Here is a 16689-nt window from a genome sequence, read left to right on the forward strand (position 1 = left end):
GCTGCAGTCCAGTATGCACTGAAAATGGGAAGTGTGTTGATTAAATCAATCTGTTCACCAGCCCTAAAGTGATAAGATTTGACACTGGGGTTTGGGATTTTGTCAATTAACTTGGCTCCATGAGCAGCAAGGAAGAAGCAATCCAAGTTGCTGTAGTTTTGTGTTGCAACTTAATCCTTGGTTTGCATGTTGTTAAAAACAAACAACCCCTCTGTGTGTTCATTCCCTTTCCTAGCATTAAAAATAACATCCCCTCCTCCTTTCCAGTTACAATCAGCAGTACATAAATACGCGTGTCGTCAAATGGTACGGTTCTTGCTTTAGAACCCATGGTTTAGATCTCTGCACTTGATTAGTGCTTCTGTCCTCAGAACTGCTGTGCCTTGAGCAGGAACAGATCTGCAGATTAGATTAAATTACTGAAGATTAAACAGACTATTTTTAATTTCTGGTGCTTTTACTGGCAAGATGAGTGAACATGTGGATGGCTGTGAAAGAACATATACTCTGCCAAGGGGTTCTGGGAGACTCAAGGGACTATGCTTGTCTCGAAAGGCCTGTGGTGACAAAGGCTTCTGCAGCACAGGATTCATGACTCAAAGAAGCACAGCAATACAGAAAAGATGGAGTGAAAGGGCTGTGGCGCTGGAAATGGCGGAGTTCACACTGGCAGTTGGCAAGATGGTGCTGCTCCGAGTCTAACCAGCATTCCCTGTACTTTGTTTATACAATGATCAAATTTAACAGAAGTAAACTAAAAAGATCAAACTTGTTTCTCTGGACTCTGGAATTACTTTCCTCCTGTCTGCTTACTTAACAAGGGAATGATTTATGGGTTTATTTGGACCTTGACTAATGGCAGTCTCGGGGGAAAAAAAGATTGCTTTCACGGGCTCGGCTTCTGCACTTTGGAGCAGGAGTTTGCAGATCAGTGATCTTGTTTCAGCATGCCAAACACCACTACTTGAGCTTTGCTTTGATGCATTAAAAGCCACACTGTGAAGACAAGTCAACAGGTTGAGTGCTGTGTCTTAGTATTTGTGACTTGTTTGCTTCTCTTTCAAAATGAGTTTGTGTCAGTGCTGTGATACCTACACTGTTGACAAACATGCAGTCTGAGCTTCTCACCCCTCTTGTAATGACTAAACAGCAGAATGTCTGACACATACAGCTGCTGTCACTCATTACTGGGAACACCAATACTTCCATAGCCATTGGGTGAGCACTAGCAGAGCTATGCTGATGTTCACATGCTAGACACGTGGGATTGCTCAGCGTGCTGGTCCCCCTTGGTTTTATGAGGTGTAAAACACATTTTCAATCAGGGACCTTCTTGCCCCTCTTTCTGTTGGTGGCGATAGCAGCAGCACTGGCTTAGTGCTTTTGGTCTGCAAACAAGGGAGAAGAGTATGTCCCTCTCCTACAATGTTTTCAAACCAACTTTTACTAATACTTACATAGCCAATGTTTTCTAAAGCTCTTCAAAAACTCTTGGACACTAACTTCTGAGAAATCAAAGTTTGCATCAGTTCCGTTATTCTGAATAATTGTACAGTGTTAGTTCTCAAACACACCCCTCTCCCCCAACCAAACTCACAACTAAATGGAAATCTTTAGCACAGATCATTTTCAACTCCTTAGTGGCTTACAGGCATTACTTAGATATCTTCCAAAATTGTTTCCCATGGCAAAACTCAACAGGAAGAAAAGAAAGGGGAAGATACTGGCCACTTCGTTCTGGTTGCAGACAAATCACATTGCATGCACTCAGTGGTCCCAGGAAATGAAAGGCTTCAAAGGCTTGGCCAGAGCCCACATTATTAGATAGTAGTTCTCCGTCTTCTACTAGGAAGGTGCGTATCGCACTTAGAGGCAAAAATTCATCCTTAGAATAGCTCAGAGATTCTGGGAGAAGCTGTGAAAAAACACAGCTTGAATCTAATACCAGCCTCAATCATGACACACACGAAAAGAACAAAAATACCAAACAACAAAACCCCCTGTACTCGTAACTGAGTAATACTTTATGAAACTTGGTTCAGTTTCTATGCAGACATGTTTGTAAGCTCAGGCTGTAAAGATCTGAGATTTAAGATACCATTGATCTGACAGTTTCAGGAAGCGTCCATCAGACTCTGAAGATTTGAAATTTGGGACACTACATCAAGCCACACTAGGGGATCTAAGAGTTTAGAATCACCAAAATCCTTTAGACTTGTGATCTTGTTTCAGAGATTTTCTTCTCCAGAGGATATTATAGCTACTGTTAATTACAGTAACATCATATTCTTCTGCCATTACATTGTGGTATAGTATAAAAAGCATCCTGGAAAACAGTTTGTACAAGATAAAAATCACAAAGGACCAGAAAGGGGATATTTTTTCAGGTATCAGAAGAGCATTTTGCTTACCACTCCAGAAACAAATCAGTGCTGGCACCTCCTGTGACTGTCACACAAGCTGGATGTGGACTCCTCATTCTGTTGCTGCTTCTCTTCCCAGATGAAGACTTTCCACAACAGTTCTCTGGCCTAGCACATGTTTTTGGGAAGGGTGTCTCAATCTGCTTACTGATAACTGAAACTTTTCATTGTCAGAACTAACCAGTGCTAACAATCACCAGAGAGTCAAGGGAAGCACTCCCAAAGAGGAAGGAATGAATGTGTGTGACTGTATGTATGCATGTGCCAGCTAGTGTAGTTGCATCTGTAAATTTCTTAGTATGCTTGCTAAAACTCCTGAGCCGTTTAAGCCTAGGAGATGTAACTAAGACTTCAGGAACCCGCTTGGTGGGCAGTCAATCACATCTAAGGTTTTCTGTGTCTAGGGCAGAAAGTAAACCTCCAGAGGTTCATCTCAGAAAGGCTGTTCAGTTGAGCAGATAGGCAAAGAACTCATCAGTTCTGGAGAAATAAAAAAAGCCCTGGAGAGGCAGTTGGCCTGGCCTGCTTTTTGATTAAATAAAGCTCGTTTGTTCTATTCTTGCTTTTCGCCTTTCTTCAGTAGATCAGGTCAGGCACTTAACCTTGGAATAAATTGTTGTTAAAATCAAAGCACTATATGGGGCTTAGTTACGGCACAATAGAAAGTTAGAGCCATTCAGAGTAATAAAGAACAAGGCCACTGCCTGATTAAATAGAGCAATTATGAATTCTGAAGAAATTGGGAACCATTTGAAGTCATCAATATCATATTAAGAAGCAAATATTAAAAAGCAAAATTACCCTTTTTAGCAAAAATTGGTTATGTTTTTTACTACTTTATAAAATAACGATGGAGTTTAAGTTGTGGTTCAGCACATTACAAGTATTGCTGCTTCTGAGAGGTGCCCAATCCCAATAGCTCCTCCTGAGGCAAAATAGCAGGTCTGCTGCTGCTTCCTTAGCCAGAGCATTGCTGGACTTCTGCTGCTGACAGGTGGTTAATTTAGAGAAGAGTATGGTCATATGTCCCCTGAGACAGTAGGTACTGCTGGAGTCAGGCCTTGTGATGCCTGTAGGAGTAGTATTTGCTAGCCAGAGGAGTTGTCACGATCTTCTTTTTAAGTACAGAAATTGAGGATTTACCTAAAAATGATACATGTTTGTAATTGTCTGCATGGCCACTATCTAAGCCACTTGGGAAGACAGTGCTGGGAGGTGAGAGGACAGCACAAAGATCTTTGTAGACAGTATTCCTCAGGGAAGGTCACTCCGATCATTCTGATTGAGAAGACTATTGCTGTTGGAGAGCTTCAGTAGTTCAGCAGGAATCAAACCTCCTGTGGTATGATTGTCACATAAGGTACAATAGTCACTACTGCTGAAGGACACATTTGCTATCTCTAAAGATTCCTGAAGCATAAGGAAGTTGCCCTTTCCATGCTGTGCGTGAGAGGAAGAATTCCTTCCCGTGCTGGGGCTGTCAAGGTTGGCTTTAATTTTTTCAGAGATTTTCAAGCCAACTGTATCATCACCACGGGCTTGTGCAAACAGTAGTCCCAGCCTCACTTCTGTCTCTTCTGCTCTTACATACCTGCTGGGGACGTACTGCTGGCTTGGAACTGAGGCAAATACTAAGTTTTCTTCTGCAGCAGCCAGATTTGTGCTTTCCATAGGTTTCAAGGAAAAAATCTGGGAAATCTGTTCTTGGGTGTTCAGATCAGAAACATCATCTGCGGTCACTTTGTTTGAGTTGCTGGCCTCTTCTCTTCTGAGCTGGCTACAAGCCTCATTAGATCCAACCCAGTCCTAGTGAAAGGATCAGCAAGTTCAGCACATTTTGTTTACAGTTGGAACTTGCAAAATAACTTCTTTCTATACGGCTTTGGCACAATAACCCAGAGGTTTAGTGCAGCTCTACTGGGCAAACAGAGTAATAGGGTAGAGAATCTAGCTGCTAATGTCACAAGAAGTTTTCAAGATTTCACCTCCAGAATGTACTGCAAGCTGCTCATATTGCTTTGGCTTTGCAAAGACTGTGTGCACCGCTTATGTTCAGCATGGCTAGGAGTCACTGACTGGAGGGAGCTTATTTCTAAGGTGAGAGAAGCTGAATTGAAGCTTTGGTGGTGTCACTAGTATGTGGAGGCAGGACACTGAGAAACTGTAAAGCTCCAGAAAGACTAGAACCATGTCAGTAACTGCTCAGGAGCTAGAATGATTAATCCCCAAGAAAAGAAAAGTGCTCTCCTCATGAATTGAGGGTCATAAGAAAGAAATGAAACTTATCCCTTACCTTAAAATTCCCATTGTGCAAATTATAGAGAGGCTGAAAGAAAGCAGCTGGTGTGGGAATGTTGAAGCAGGAGAGGTCTTTTGCCCTGAGGTGAGAAAACAACACTTCAAATTAAAACAAGCAGAACGCGACAGCAGTTTTCCTGTGTTCTGTCTCGATGCTGTTAGTTGAGAGCTCCACACTTACATTATAAAAATTGCACAGGAAGTCCATTTCGCAAGGTTTCTGACATCTCCTGCAAGTGTTTGACTCCTGTGCATGTATTTAATGTTTCTAGCCTGAAGCACAGTCATAAAAATTTTGAGGAATGCTATATGCTGCAAACTCAGTACTAGTCTATTACTCATTATATGACTAAGCTATTTATGCATTTGTTTAGCAACTAACTTGATCTAAAACAGCATCTCTGGAATTGTTTCAGAGCATTCTAGTTTCATTATGTTTAGACAGAGAAATTCTGCCAGACATCCTAGTTCCTTTATGAGAGTCTATCCTGTAAAAATATTTTACTATACAGGCATCATGTGTTCTGTTTCTCTAAGAGTGATGTGTATGTAGCAGAATAATCTACGTCAAGGCAGCAAAGGAAGAGGCAGGAGATTCACCTTCGCTCTTCCAGCATAAAAAAATTGCAGAGAATAATTGAACCAAAGTTCTAGAGATACCTTTTTCTCTGCACATTTTGGTCCCAAAACCTAAGGAGCACTGAATAGGAGTCAGTTCAGTTTGCTTGCATTGGTATTTTGCATACTGACTACTGCCAGGTATGTCACCAGTAGCTTAACTTTTGAAAGGAGTTTAACCACCCTTACAGATTGCTGTGTATTTGCACTTTTATCTACATGAAAACAAGTAATTTCCATGGGTTTAAATTTCTTTAACTCCAAGACAAAGAGACCCTCAACCTCGAGGTTTAGCTGAGTTTGGGTGCCACAAAGGCACTTTGTTCTTTTTAAGGATTGTGTAGTGGGTCATTAACAATCATCAGCCAAGGAACATGTCATATCCCAGGACTGTCAGAAGTACTTTTGAAAATGATTGAGTGTGTGCAGCACAAACAGGAAGCAAGAAGAGTATAAGGACACCTGATTTACCTTCTTCAGGCTGTGCAGATCACGGGGAACTTTCTGAAAAAATATAACATACCTTGAAGAAAGCTTGCAGCTCCAAAATAAATACAGCAGCGTGCCGAAACTCAGAGGAATGAACAAGAACTGCATAGTTCTGGTATTTAGGATCTTTTCAGGCAGTTCTAGAAGAACCAACACAAAAATATTGGATAAAAAGTCTGGGAGTCAAGATTGAACCCCAAATAACCAAGCAATGCAAATGAAACAGGCTTCTAAAGGCAGCTAGTTCGGATTTGAAAAGCTTCATTTTACCAGGTATCTCCCTTTTTTGAACATGAACTCATGAGGAGACATGAATTAAAGTAAAAGCAACATTCTTTGTACCTGCTCTTTGAAACACTGTTGGCTGGCTCCACTCGCTCCACTGACTATGGTACGAATCCTCACTCTCAGAAACCTTGCACCGAACTCGTGCGGTGTAAGCAACGCCGCTGCGGAGCTCGGCGGCTTCAATTTCAACCTGGGGCAGTGAACTGGGGGGCGTCTTGTTCAGTGCAATCTGCAAAGCAGTGCAAAGGATTTCTGTAAACAAGGCTGGGCATGGGATGGTCTTTTAAATACTCTTCCCCTCCCCTCCTTTTCCAAATCTTTTCTCAGATGCAAGAAGAGGGCCTGTGCAACGATGGGTGACTTCTGAATGCAGGGTCCAGGAGGAGATTTACTGATCTTCAGTACTGACGGCTTACATAAAATCTTTCAGCAATGATGTTGGAAAACAGAAAGGCCAGCTTAGAACAGCCAGCTGCTAGGAGGCCCAGAGTGCAAGACAGTATCAGTGTGTGCTTCACCAGTTACCTCCCAGGGCTTGCTGTACTCCTTATACTGCAACTCATACTGAAGAATTTCGACGAGGTACCAAGGCACGCTCCACCATATCTGACACTTGCTGGCAGTGGCATTGCTCTGGATGTTCAAAGGGGGGTCAAGTTTTACTGCAAATAAAGAGGTAGGTTTTTCACACTATCTGGGACATGAACACCATGGACAGAAATGCATGATACTAGGCTGAATGAAGTCTTGGAAGATAAGGCTGGGTCTAATGAGTTATATTAAGACCAGCAGTAGACCAAATTAGCTCACAGGGTAGGCCAGAACAACTACAGAATTGACATAAATTAGCCCCTAGGGATAATCCTGCAAGCAAAGAGCCACTCTGGATGTCGCATTCTGCTTGTCCAACATACCTCTAATACAGACAGGAACTGAGATCTCAAATACTAGAGCATTTCTCTGAGGTACCAGGCCATGGGACATCGAATTAGATCCATGACTTTGATTCCTCATGGCTTCATTTCTTAGAAAAACACAGCTACAGAGGCAATCCAATTGGGCATCAATAAGAAAACAAAATGCAAATAAGAAGTACAGACAAAAGGTACTCCAGAGCCAGCTCTCTCTGAAGTCCTGGAAAAGTCAGAATGGAGAGACACTGGGACAGCATCCTTAATGATGAAGTCCACATACTACATTCTCCAGGGATCAGCAGTCTGGCCTGTTCCCATTATTTTCACTTTGTACCCCAAAGCTGAAGGCAGAGCCTCAACCCACAGCTGCTCTGCTTCATACTTACTGTGCTCACGGGGATTGTACTCTGGAAAGATGATGTACGTGTGATTGCGTCCAAAGAAGTTGCCTTGGAGAGCAACTCTATAACCATCTGTTTCCAAGATCTGGCTGGCTAAATGGATTGTGCAGTGGTACTGGTTCTGCATGCTTTCTCTGGCAGTAAGTCTGCAGCTGGCGTTGTGGCCCTTTGACCAGAGGCTAGAAGAATAAAAAGGCTGAAAGTTTCTTTTAAGTTGTGTGATTAAGTGCTTTTCAGTTTATGAAAGATGGGTGGCAGCTTAGCACAGCACCGCATTGTGGAAGAACACGAACCTCTTCAGTGCAGCCGGCAGAGAAAGCAATGCTAAAGCTGGCTGGTTGGCAGAGCTGAAAAGGGTGGAGGGAACCAGGTTCATAACCTCACTGCTGAAGGCACCACACCTCCCAGGAGCTGCACGCACAGCTGTACCTGCCACCTGCTCCCTCTTGGAACCGAGAAGGCTGCTACATGTTGCTGCCAGGAAAGCAGCTGGTACAAGCGGGTTAAAATGGATGGACAGTTGGTTACAAGCACACAGCACAGAGCTAACAAGTTGTACATTAAAGCCTCTTTCACTCTGAACAAACCAGTGCTGACAGCAGAACACCTCAAAGGTTGGTTTGTCAGTTAGTTTTTTCTTTTTCTTTTTTTTTCAGTGCTGTTTTTGCTTGGTTTAAGGGTTTTTTAATATTCATAAGCTCCAGCACAGCATAACAGGATGAATGATGGAAAATATCACCTTGGGGAAATGGCTCCAAAGAGCAGTCTCATGTTATTAACTTGTCTAATGCAGCCATTTATCAGCAGATGTCGTGTTGCACATGACCCCACAGTAAACTGGGACACCACAGTTTATCAGCTTGGCTTTTGTTCATAGATGTAAAATCTACTATAGTTAAGAGTTAGGTTGGTTGTGACTTAACTTTACCAGAATGTATGAGGCATCTAATGGCAGCATGGCTTACCCTCATGCAACACTAGTTACCGGGAGTTAAGATAGCATAATTACATAATCAAAACTCATTCGTCTCAGATTAGCACATCACAGTGCTTATTATCCTATCACCTAGGAAGCCGCTCACCTGATTTCTTCTGTTAGAGAAAAAGGTATTCATATAGTATTCTAAATGTGTTACTATAACTCACTAGACTTTCAAAATCCTTTTGCATATATATTAAATCATTTAGATTAAACCCCTAGGGGTTTCATTTCTAGGCAACAAGACAAGAAGCAGTTAGAAATTGATTAAGCAGCATCATGTAGGATGGGCTTTGGAAGTGCCCCAGTCATGGGGAGCAGAGCCTGGGCTGGGGGGCTCTCTGTGCGGAGAGGGGCTGAATGGATGGATGGATGAATGGGCTGAACCTCTGCTACATGCATGCAGCCAAGTGTGCTGAACCTCTGCTGCACCCTCCAAGGCAGTGGGACCACAAAAAAAGAGCAGCTTCCAAGGAAGCCACAAGTCTCCTGCTGTGGAGGGAGCAAAGCCCACAGCCGGGCCCCATCTTTGCTCTTCTTGCCCATGCCAGGGCTGCAGCTGCCGTAGCAGCTCTTGGTGCTGTGCTGGTTTTGGCAGGGACAGAATTAATTTTCTTCACAATAGCTGACATGGAGCTGTGTTTGGATTGATGCTGAAAACAGTATTGATAACATGGGGATGTTTTAGTTACTGCTGAGCAGCACTTACACAGCATCAAGGCTTTTTCTGCTCCTCACCCCACTCCATCAGTGAGCAGGCTGAGGGTGCACAAGGGGTTGGGAGAGGACAAAGCCAGGACAGCTGACCCCAACTGACCCCAGGGAGATTCCAGACCGTAGGACATCATGCTCAGCATGAAACACCGGGGGAATAAGGAGGAAGCAGGGGGATGCTTGAAGCTATGGTGTTTGCCTTCTCAAGTAACTGTTATGCGTGATGGAGCCCTACTTTCCTAGACATGGCTGAACACCTGCCTGCAGAGGAAAGTGGTGAATGAATTCCTTTCTTTGCTTGTGTTCACAGCTTTTGCATTACCCTTTAAACTGTCTTAAGCTCAGCTCGTGAGGTTTCTTGCTTTTACTCTTCTGATTCTTGCCCCCATCGTGCCAGGGGGGCTGGGTTGTGGCTGGGGTTCAACCACGACAGGCTCTTACTTGGTGAAATGCAGGTGGAAAGGTCCCTCTCCCATGGGCTCCTCCATTTCCCACATGCAGCTCACGGTAGTCACATAGTTATTCAGGCAGCTCAGGCTGCCCTGGAGCTCTGCAGAGGAAGGAGACCAGAGCTGCATTTGTGCATCACCTGACAAGGCCTTGCTTGGTACGTCAGATAAATGCATTAGTTTCTAGTGCTTCCTTTAGTGATACCTCATCTGTCCTTCCTCATGATGCCCCTCCTATTGCACCACACTTCACTGCATGAGTGTAAGATCTTAGGGAACTTGGGCACTGGCTAAGATTTTTCTGCTGCGCAGCTTGTCCAGCACGTGCTGGGTTCCCCAGGCCTGGCATTACCAGCGGGTACTGGTTCCTGGGACTGGGGAAAGGGCAGTCACAGGATCTTATGTTGCATACTCTGGGGTCTGTGAATGAAAGATGAGCACATGCATGTGCTCCTTCCCACAGTGGGCCTATTCCAGATCTCCTCTTACCTCTCCCTCTTCCTCCACCAAAGAGCAGCACCGAAGCAATGCACAGCTGGAGGCATAGTTGGCACACATCTCCTCCCATTCCAGACAGTATCTAAAATAGAAGAGCCATTAGAAGCAGTTTTGTCAGTATTCATACCAGCAGGTTGAATATCTGCTGCTGCCAGCCCTGACACAAGCTGACCTTGGCTCTGTCAGACAGGGCACCAACTCAGTTATACAATTTCTTCATTTGCCAGGGATTATGATCTCTCTTTCAGAAGAAGCTGCGGAAAAGGAGAAGTGTCAGGATAGGAGAAGACACTAAGTTCAGCATTGCCTCAAGACCAGATGAGTACAGCCTGGCTATAGAATAAGATTGTAGTTTTTAACCAACAAAGGGTCTGAAGTAGTCTAGAATAGGTGTGAGTGAGAAAGAGCCTACACTTAGCAAGGACTGCAGCATTTTAATCACTAGGACTGCTTTACTGAAGAGATTAAATTAAAATCTGATGGCTACAGTAGCAGGAAATACTTTCAGTTCCAGATTTCACAGAGCTAGACAGCAGCATCCTCACATCAACTTCTTTCCTGTAATTATGCCTGCTTATAGTGTCCCTTTTCTGAATTAATAGTAAAATAATCACAATATTTCAGAATCTTGCTGGCTTCCACTTCAGCACCTCTTCATTCATGGGTTTTTCATAAATATCCTGTTTTGCTGCAGACCTTCTTCAGAGTGGGGGTTGTTGAGAGGAAGCATCACCATTAGCTGATTTTAGCAGAGGGAGGCTGGGAGGCATGAAGGCTCTCCTGCTTATCATTCTAATCAGGGTTGTGTATGATCCCTGTGATAAACACAGTAAGACTGACTAAATATGAAATAGAGAGAGCTGCATTAAATAGAATTATATATGTGCTTACAAGAACTTGTTCGGGCACACAAACAAATAAATCTAAGTCAAGACAACTAAACCAGGACAGACAATTTCCAGGTAATTGCTGCTAATTTGATACCTCCTCTCCCCCACAGAAGTTCTTTATTCAGTTCTGCAATGTTTGAAACATGCTGGACATTTCCTGGCTCTCTAATTCACCTGGAAACAAATGAGCATGTTTAAATGCAAGTTTTTTGTGTTAGTCATGAATGTGTCATAAATAGGTCATGGAACATGGAATTCTGAAAGGCTTTATCGGAACATTATTTTGGGAAATAGCACATAAGCAGCTGAAAAAGCTCCTGCAGTACATCCATGCTGTTAGAGGGGCCAACACACAGCCTGTGGATGCAGATCAATTAGCAGAAATGTTACCACAGGTACACACAGCATTCGTAACAGCATTATTAGTTCATCCCTTCTGTTGGGATCCACACTTTGACAAAAAGTTGCTGAAAAGATGAAAAAAGTTCTGGAAAAGGCTGTAAGAATGATTGAATCCTGGGTAACTTTCCTCAGAAATGAAGAGCTAAAATGTCTTTAACTTAACCAAAGGAAAGGCTGAGTAGTAACTTCACACCGGCCACAAGTACCTTTACATGGGAAAAAGATTTCAGGTATGAGAAAAGTTCTGGAGTTGGTTTTTTGGTGGTGTTCTTGTTTGGGTGAGTTTGGTTTTTCCTTTCAATCTCCTAGAGATGGAAGGAATCCAGTAGTTGGATACTGAAGGTAGATACAGCTAAACCTGAAACAAAGTGCAGAATTTGGATAAAGGGGAAGTACCTTTATTGCTGGAACCTTTTGCTTTCAGATACGGCCCAAGACCTGTTGTCTATAAATCTTTGCTAGAGATCTTAAATAAATCAATTAAATCCTCAGCTCAGATGCTGCAGCAAGGGCACAACTGCAGCACCTGGGGACTGGAAGACAAATTGTCTTCCTAGCCAGGACTGCCTGATGCTATTTTTTGTTCTAATGCTCAGTTTCTGCAACACTGCTGAGCTATGAGGGAAGGCAGAAAAGCCCTGTGAAAAATGTAGATGTGGGAGAGGAAGGGAGAAGAACCACCTTCACTCTGCAGGGACCTGGGAGAGAGCCCTGCAATTATACTCCAGCTCTGCAGCCACCAGTGCAAGATTGGCTCAGTACCGGAAGCTGACTGGTGACTCTAAGTTCCCAGGTGGTCTCAAGCTGGTTGCAATGGTGTTTCTGTTCTTTCTGCATGTTTCCAGGGCAGAGTTGTTCTACCTGTTACCTGCTCCAGGACATGAGGCCTTGCAGCCATGCCTTTCCCCTCCCCACTTACGGTTCCATCACCTGTCCCCATTTCCCAAAAGTGATTTCAAGTAATTTTAACCAAAATCTGTACAACACAGATTTTCCAAATGCTCTTAACTGCTTATCAACAGGACAGGGGATCAAATGTTATTGCTGTGTTTGGTTGTATTAGCAGACAACCATAATCAAAGTTCTGGCTAACCCCAATGTTAGCGGTCCAGTAAAACACACAATAAAAATATGAACTTTGCCTTTAAGAACTTATAGGGTAAAATAAATTATTTGACAGATACCACTGGGAGGGGAAGTGATACAAGAAGGTGATGGCAGTCTCAGCATGTGGGTAGCCTAGATATTGCCTGGGGTTTAAAGCTCTGCTTTGCTGAGTTGCGAAGGAGAGACTTATGAATGAGGTTGAGGTAGCCCAAGAGAATTGTAGGCAGCACCTTCAGTGTGTAAGCAGTAGCATGGAGGATGGAGGAGTTGATTTGATGATCATAGGAGGAGCTGAGCTCCTAATATGGAGGTAGGAGATGGCAAGTGGACAAGGAGAAGCTGTTAATGACTTGAAAGTGGGGACAAGAAGCTTACATTTGATGTGAAGAATTGTGTAGAGAACATAATGAGTTCAAAGTGACAGACCTTTGCATCTCTGACCTTTGGATGACTACAAGACAAGATCAGCTTTACAAACGCCTGATAAAACATGAAATTGAAGTGTCATGCAAGAGCAAGGATTTCACGTGGAGATGTGTGCATAAGATTCTTCAACATGCTCAGGTACCCTTTGATACATGTAGTGGTATGCCAACACCCAGCAGACAGCCAGGACTGTTAGGTTCTATCTCACCTCTGCCATCAACTTTTATAGAGAGTAGATAGTTTTGTCAGTGCAATTTTCTTGTTACAGCTCATTTGTGTGGTCTGACTCACACCCATGAAGTAAAACAGCAACTGGCAATAGTGTATCTACGAACAGGCACATCCCTCCACCTATTAAGGTTAGCCCCAAGCGCACATTCTCCAGAGTGATCCACTGTGCAATCAAGTGTGATTGTTCATCAAGGGCACTCTTTCACTCATCCCTGCTTACAGGAAAATATTTCATAGGCTCTTTAAGAAGAATACAATGACAGATTACCTGCCTCCTGAATACCTTGGCCTCTAAGCACATGTCTGACAGAACCACATCAAGTGCACACAACAGACTCACATGATGAACATGTGAACTGCTGGAGAATAAGGAAAAGTAGTACGATTTTCTTGTTTGCAGAGATGGTAAGAGAGAACCCCGCAACACCAATCTTTTTCTCCCTTCATCTTTGGAGGGCCATTTTCCCACAATTTGATGCTCACAAACAGCTATGTGCTTTTAGATTGGGCAGACTTGGATCCTAGAGGCTGCTACAAATCGTAACTACTGCAGTAACTAAAGCAATATTCATACACACACATATACATACCGACATTTAAATAGCATATTTTTGTCTGCAAAGCCTCAAATGCCAAGGACTATTTTGGCTGGATTCCTCTACATTCATCTATTTCAGTCAGAGAGGACAACATAAAAATCATTTATTCAAGATGATTCTTCTCTCTGGCACAACCCATATCAGAGTTAATGCAATAGTTGGATTTGTGCTCAGCAAACGTGCAGAACAAAAGTGCAGGGACCCTCTTGTTAATTTTATTGCTCTAGGTTCCCAGTGCAAGAGACAATACAGAATTCCAGATTTAAGTAAAGAAATCATTTTGCAATATCTTAGCTCAGAAATGTATCCTATCATTATTTAGAGGCATGCATAGCACAGATACACGTTAAACTGTCTTACCAGCTCAAAGGAAACTTCACTTTTCACACTGCTTCTGCCCCTTGATAGCTTTGGCTGTGCGGTTTGATGATCAGGCAGTAGCAGCAGTGGCATAATAAAGCAGAAGTTGCTGTGCCTGATTTTGAAGATAATCTCAAGAACCAATGAAAACCTGCTCAGATTATCAGATTGAGTTGAAGTAGCTGCATCTGCAGTTACTCATTAGTGGTGGAGAAACTGAGGAATTTCTGCTAAAGGGTTAATATTTAAAAGGCCAAGTAATATGAAAGAACCTTCTTGCAACATTTATATAACAGAAGACCAACAGAAGAGCTCTTTAAGTGACCCTAAACTGTTTCCTAGCCCTGTCTGGATATGAGGCAAGACTACTCCCACCCAAGGCCTCTACACAACTGTGCTCAGACACCTGAGGCATCCCTGAGCTGCCCTGTTCTGTACTTCTTCCACAGCCTATTGCTGCACTGTGCTTGAAGGGCCAAAGGCAAACAAGCATTGCAGTACTTCCATGTCCATATCCTAGAGTGTATAAGGAACAGATCTTTCCATACCCTGCTGTAATGCTGCAGTGGTTGTACTACAGCCAGGATCCATCAAGTCCATTACATACATGTGCCAGAGAAGCGGATGGGAGAAGCAGGCAAAACACAGACTGAATAACAATCTGCCAGTATTAGTTTTAACAGCCAAGAGAGGAAGGCAGGGGCTGTGCAGAAATGAGGACAGACACTTCCAAATTGGTACTACAGGTTCAGTTATGGTGCTTCTCCCCATATCCGCTTTTCAGCATTTCCCCTCCAGTAAGACTCCTGTCAACTACCATGAGGCCTCATGGTTACCCATTTCAATGTATATTACACTTTTTATTGTCACAACAGGCCTGAACAGGAGCAGAAATGGAAAGCCCCTAAAATGCAAGCAGCCTTCAGAGCATCATGTAAGCAAATAACAACTGCTGCCTCACAGCTGCCCAGATGCTTGCAGTTCACCGTGCTGCAGCAAAAGACATCTTGTCTCCTGTAGAGACAAACTGCATCCTCCCTGCCTACTGCTGCAGGTCACCATAAAGATGCAATGGCCATGTAAGGCCCACGTCTTTTGTAATATTCTGCCTACAGGGCAGACAGGAAAAGAACTTTACAGGAGTTCAGCAGCAGTTTGGTTCAAATGGCAAAGCAAAATGTTCTTCCTCAGTTTCCTTTCATGTTACTATTCCAAACTACAGAGCAGTATATGCAACATGAACATCACAGCTCTCTGCAGTTGCCTTTTTTCATACTTCCCCCATGCCCCAAATGCCACCCAGCCCAGGCCATTAACTGAACTCCTGTCCCTGATTGTTGTGCTACAGACCATCAGAGATGCTTCTGCTCAGTACACATTTGCACAGACATAAGTGCAGCATGAGCAGACCTTGTAAGACAGTGCATGGCCGGATCATCTCATCAGTAAGGAAGTGGAGTTGGCTCAGTCCTCTGCTGCCTTGTGAAGGGCATGCAGGGTACTTGCAGCACAGCAGGAAAGACACATAAACATGCTAAGACAATACCTTCCCACAAGAAAAATGGAAAATAAGGAGAGAAGGAACCAAAAACAGCCCCACTATCTTGGAGCAGTGCCCAGGAAGCCCCTAAGCTAGGGGTATATTGAGGGAGTAACAACAATATGGGCAAAGCTAAGCCCAGTAGGTTCAAAATCACAACAGCCATGGTTCTACTATGTTGTAGAATCAAACCAGGGATGTGGATGCATAGAAAAGCTCTCCCAGCACTCACCTGTGAAAGGAAGAGCTTCTCTTCATTACAGTGCTCCCCCTTGTTTAGGGAGCTGTGGGGTTGGCTAAAATCTTGGGTGAGAGATGGGGGAGAGGAAAGAATTTATTGGTATCACAGCAACAACAGATTATTACTGCACTTGAAACATACATCATTCACCACAAAGTTTCTCTCAGTATCAGATCTTCTGAACCCAAGCAGCCCATGAGTCAGGAGCACTATGCCTACAGAAGGTTCATTCAGCATCAGTATTACAGTGACTTTTAAAGACAATTATCTTAGACAAAACAGAGATACAGAGATGTCAGGGAGAAATATATTTACAGTTACAGTGCAAATAGCAATTTCATGGTTGGCTTTATCAGCTAGCAGAGATTGCTCAAAATCTGGGCTACTGACCTCTTGACTGCAGCAGACCAGGTCCAAGGCAGAAGATGGAGCTGCAGGCACGTCCAGGTAGTACAACACTTCTGAAATTTCTGCATAGCTCTAAAAGCTGCTCAACGTTTCAGTTCATGTGCTTGGAAAATGCTGGGAGAGATGCTGCTGCAGCAGAAGAGCACCACAGCAAGAGTTTGCCTGGAATTACATGTTTTGAAGACTTTTCATTAGCAGACTCCACCTGGAAAGGCAAAGTGTTTCTGGAGCCTGAGCTGTATTTGCTCTCTTGGCCACAGACTTCTGTGATGATTATATGAGAACTGGGTTTGATCACACCCCATGGTCAGGGCTGGGACCCTCCATAATTAACTAACGATTATAGCTGGGTTTAAAGAGCCAAAGATATTAGTAGGAAAAGTAATACCACCTGTGTTGTTGGGAAAGGGTAGG

General features: G+C 43.5%; 1 protein-coding gene across 7 annotated transcripts; it reads right to left on the reverse strand.

Moving 5' to 3' along the window:
• Positions 1-2181: 2181 nt before the first annotated feature.
• LOC134161661 (interleukin-9 receptor-like) lies at positions 2182-16636 on the reverse strand. Of its 7 annotated transcripts, XM_062614707.1 has the most exons (11): positions 16258-16636; positions 15859-15929; positions 10244-10325; positions 10063-10153; positions 9566-9674; positions 7417-7610; positions 6642-6778; positions 6171-6345; positions 5863-5968; positions 4717-4801; positions 2182-4229 (listed from the first exon to the last, which is right to left on the reverse strand). In XM_062614707.1, the coding sequence occupies exons 4-11, from the start codon at positions 10139-10141 to the stop codon at positions 3678-3680; spliced, it is 1437 nt and encodes a 478-aa protein (XP_062470691.1). In that variant the 5' UTR covers positions 10142-10153; positions 10244-10325; positions 15859-15929; positions 16258-16636; the 3' UTR covers positions 2182-3677. The 7 variants fall into 7 exon arrangements, with proteins under 7 accessions (XP_062470691.1, XP_062470693.1, XP_062470692.1 ...); XM_062614709.1 differs by lacking the exon at positions 15859-15929; XM_062614708.1 differs by lacking the exon at positions 10244-10325.
• Positions 16637-16689: the final 53 nt, after the last annotated feature.

Source organism: Pezoporus occidentalis, unplaced genomic scaffold, assembly GCF_034315485.1.
Source record: "Pezoporus occidentalis ecotype Australia unplaced genomic scaffold, CSIRO_AGI_Poc_V1 ctg178, whole genome shotgun sequence".
NCBI classification, from domain to species: domain Eukaryota; kingdom Metazoa; phylum Chordata; class Aves; order Psittaciformes; family Psittacidae; genus Pezoporus; species Pezoporus occidentalis.

What these genes read in the sequence shown, in the direction of transcription:
- LOC134161661 (XM_062614706.1), bottom strand. Translation starts at nt 14,179, where the DNA reads ATGCCACTGCTGCTACTGCCTGATCATCAAACCGCACAGCCAAAGCTA. An exon ending in GTACAATCCCCGTGAGCACA is followed by an intron (nt 6,779 to 7,416) that starts GTAAGTATGAAG and finishes CTTTATTTGCAG; the next exon opens with TAAAACTTGACCCCCCTTTG. An exon ending in AGTACAGCAAGCCCTGGGAG is followed by an intron (nt 6,346 to 6,641) that starts GTAACTGGTGAA and finishes ACTGCTTTGCAG; the next exon opens with ATTGCACTGAACAAGACGCC.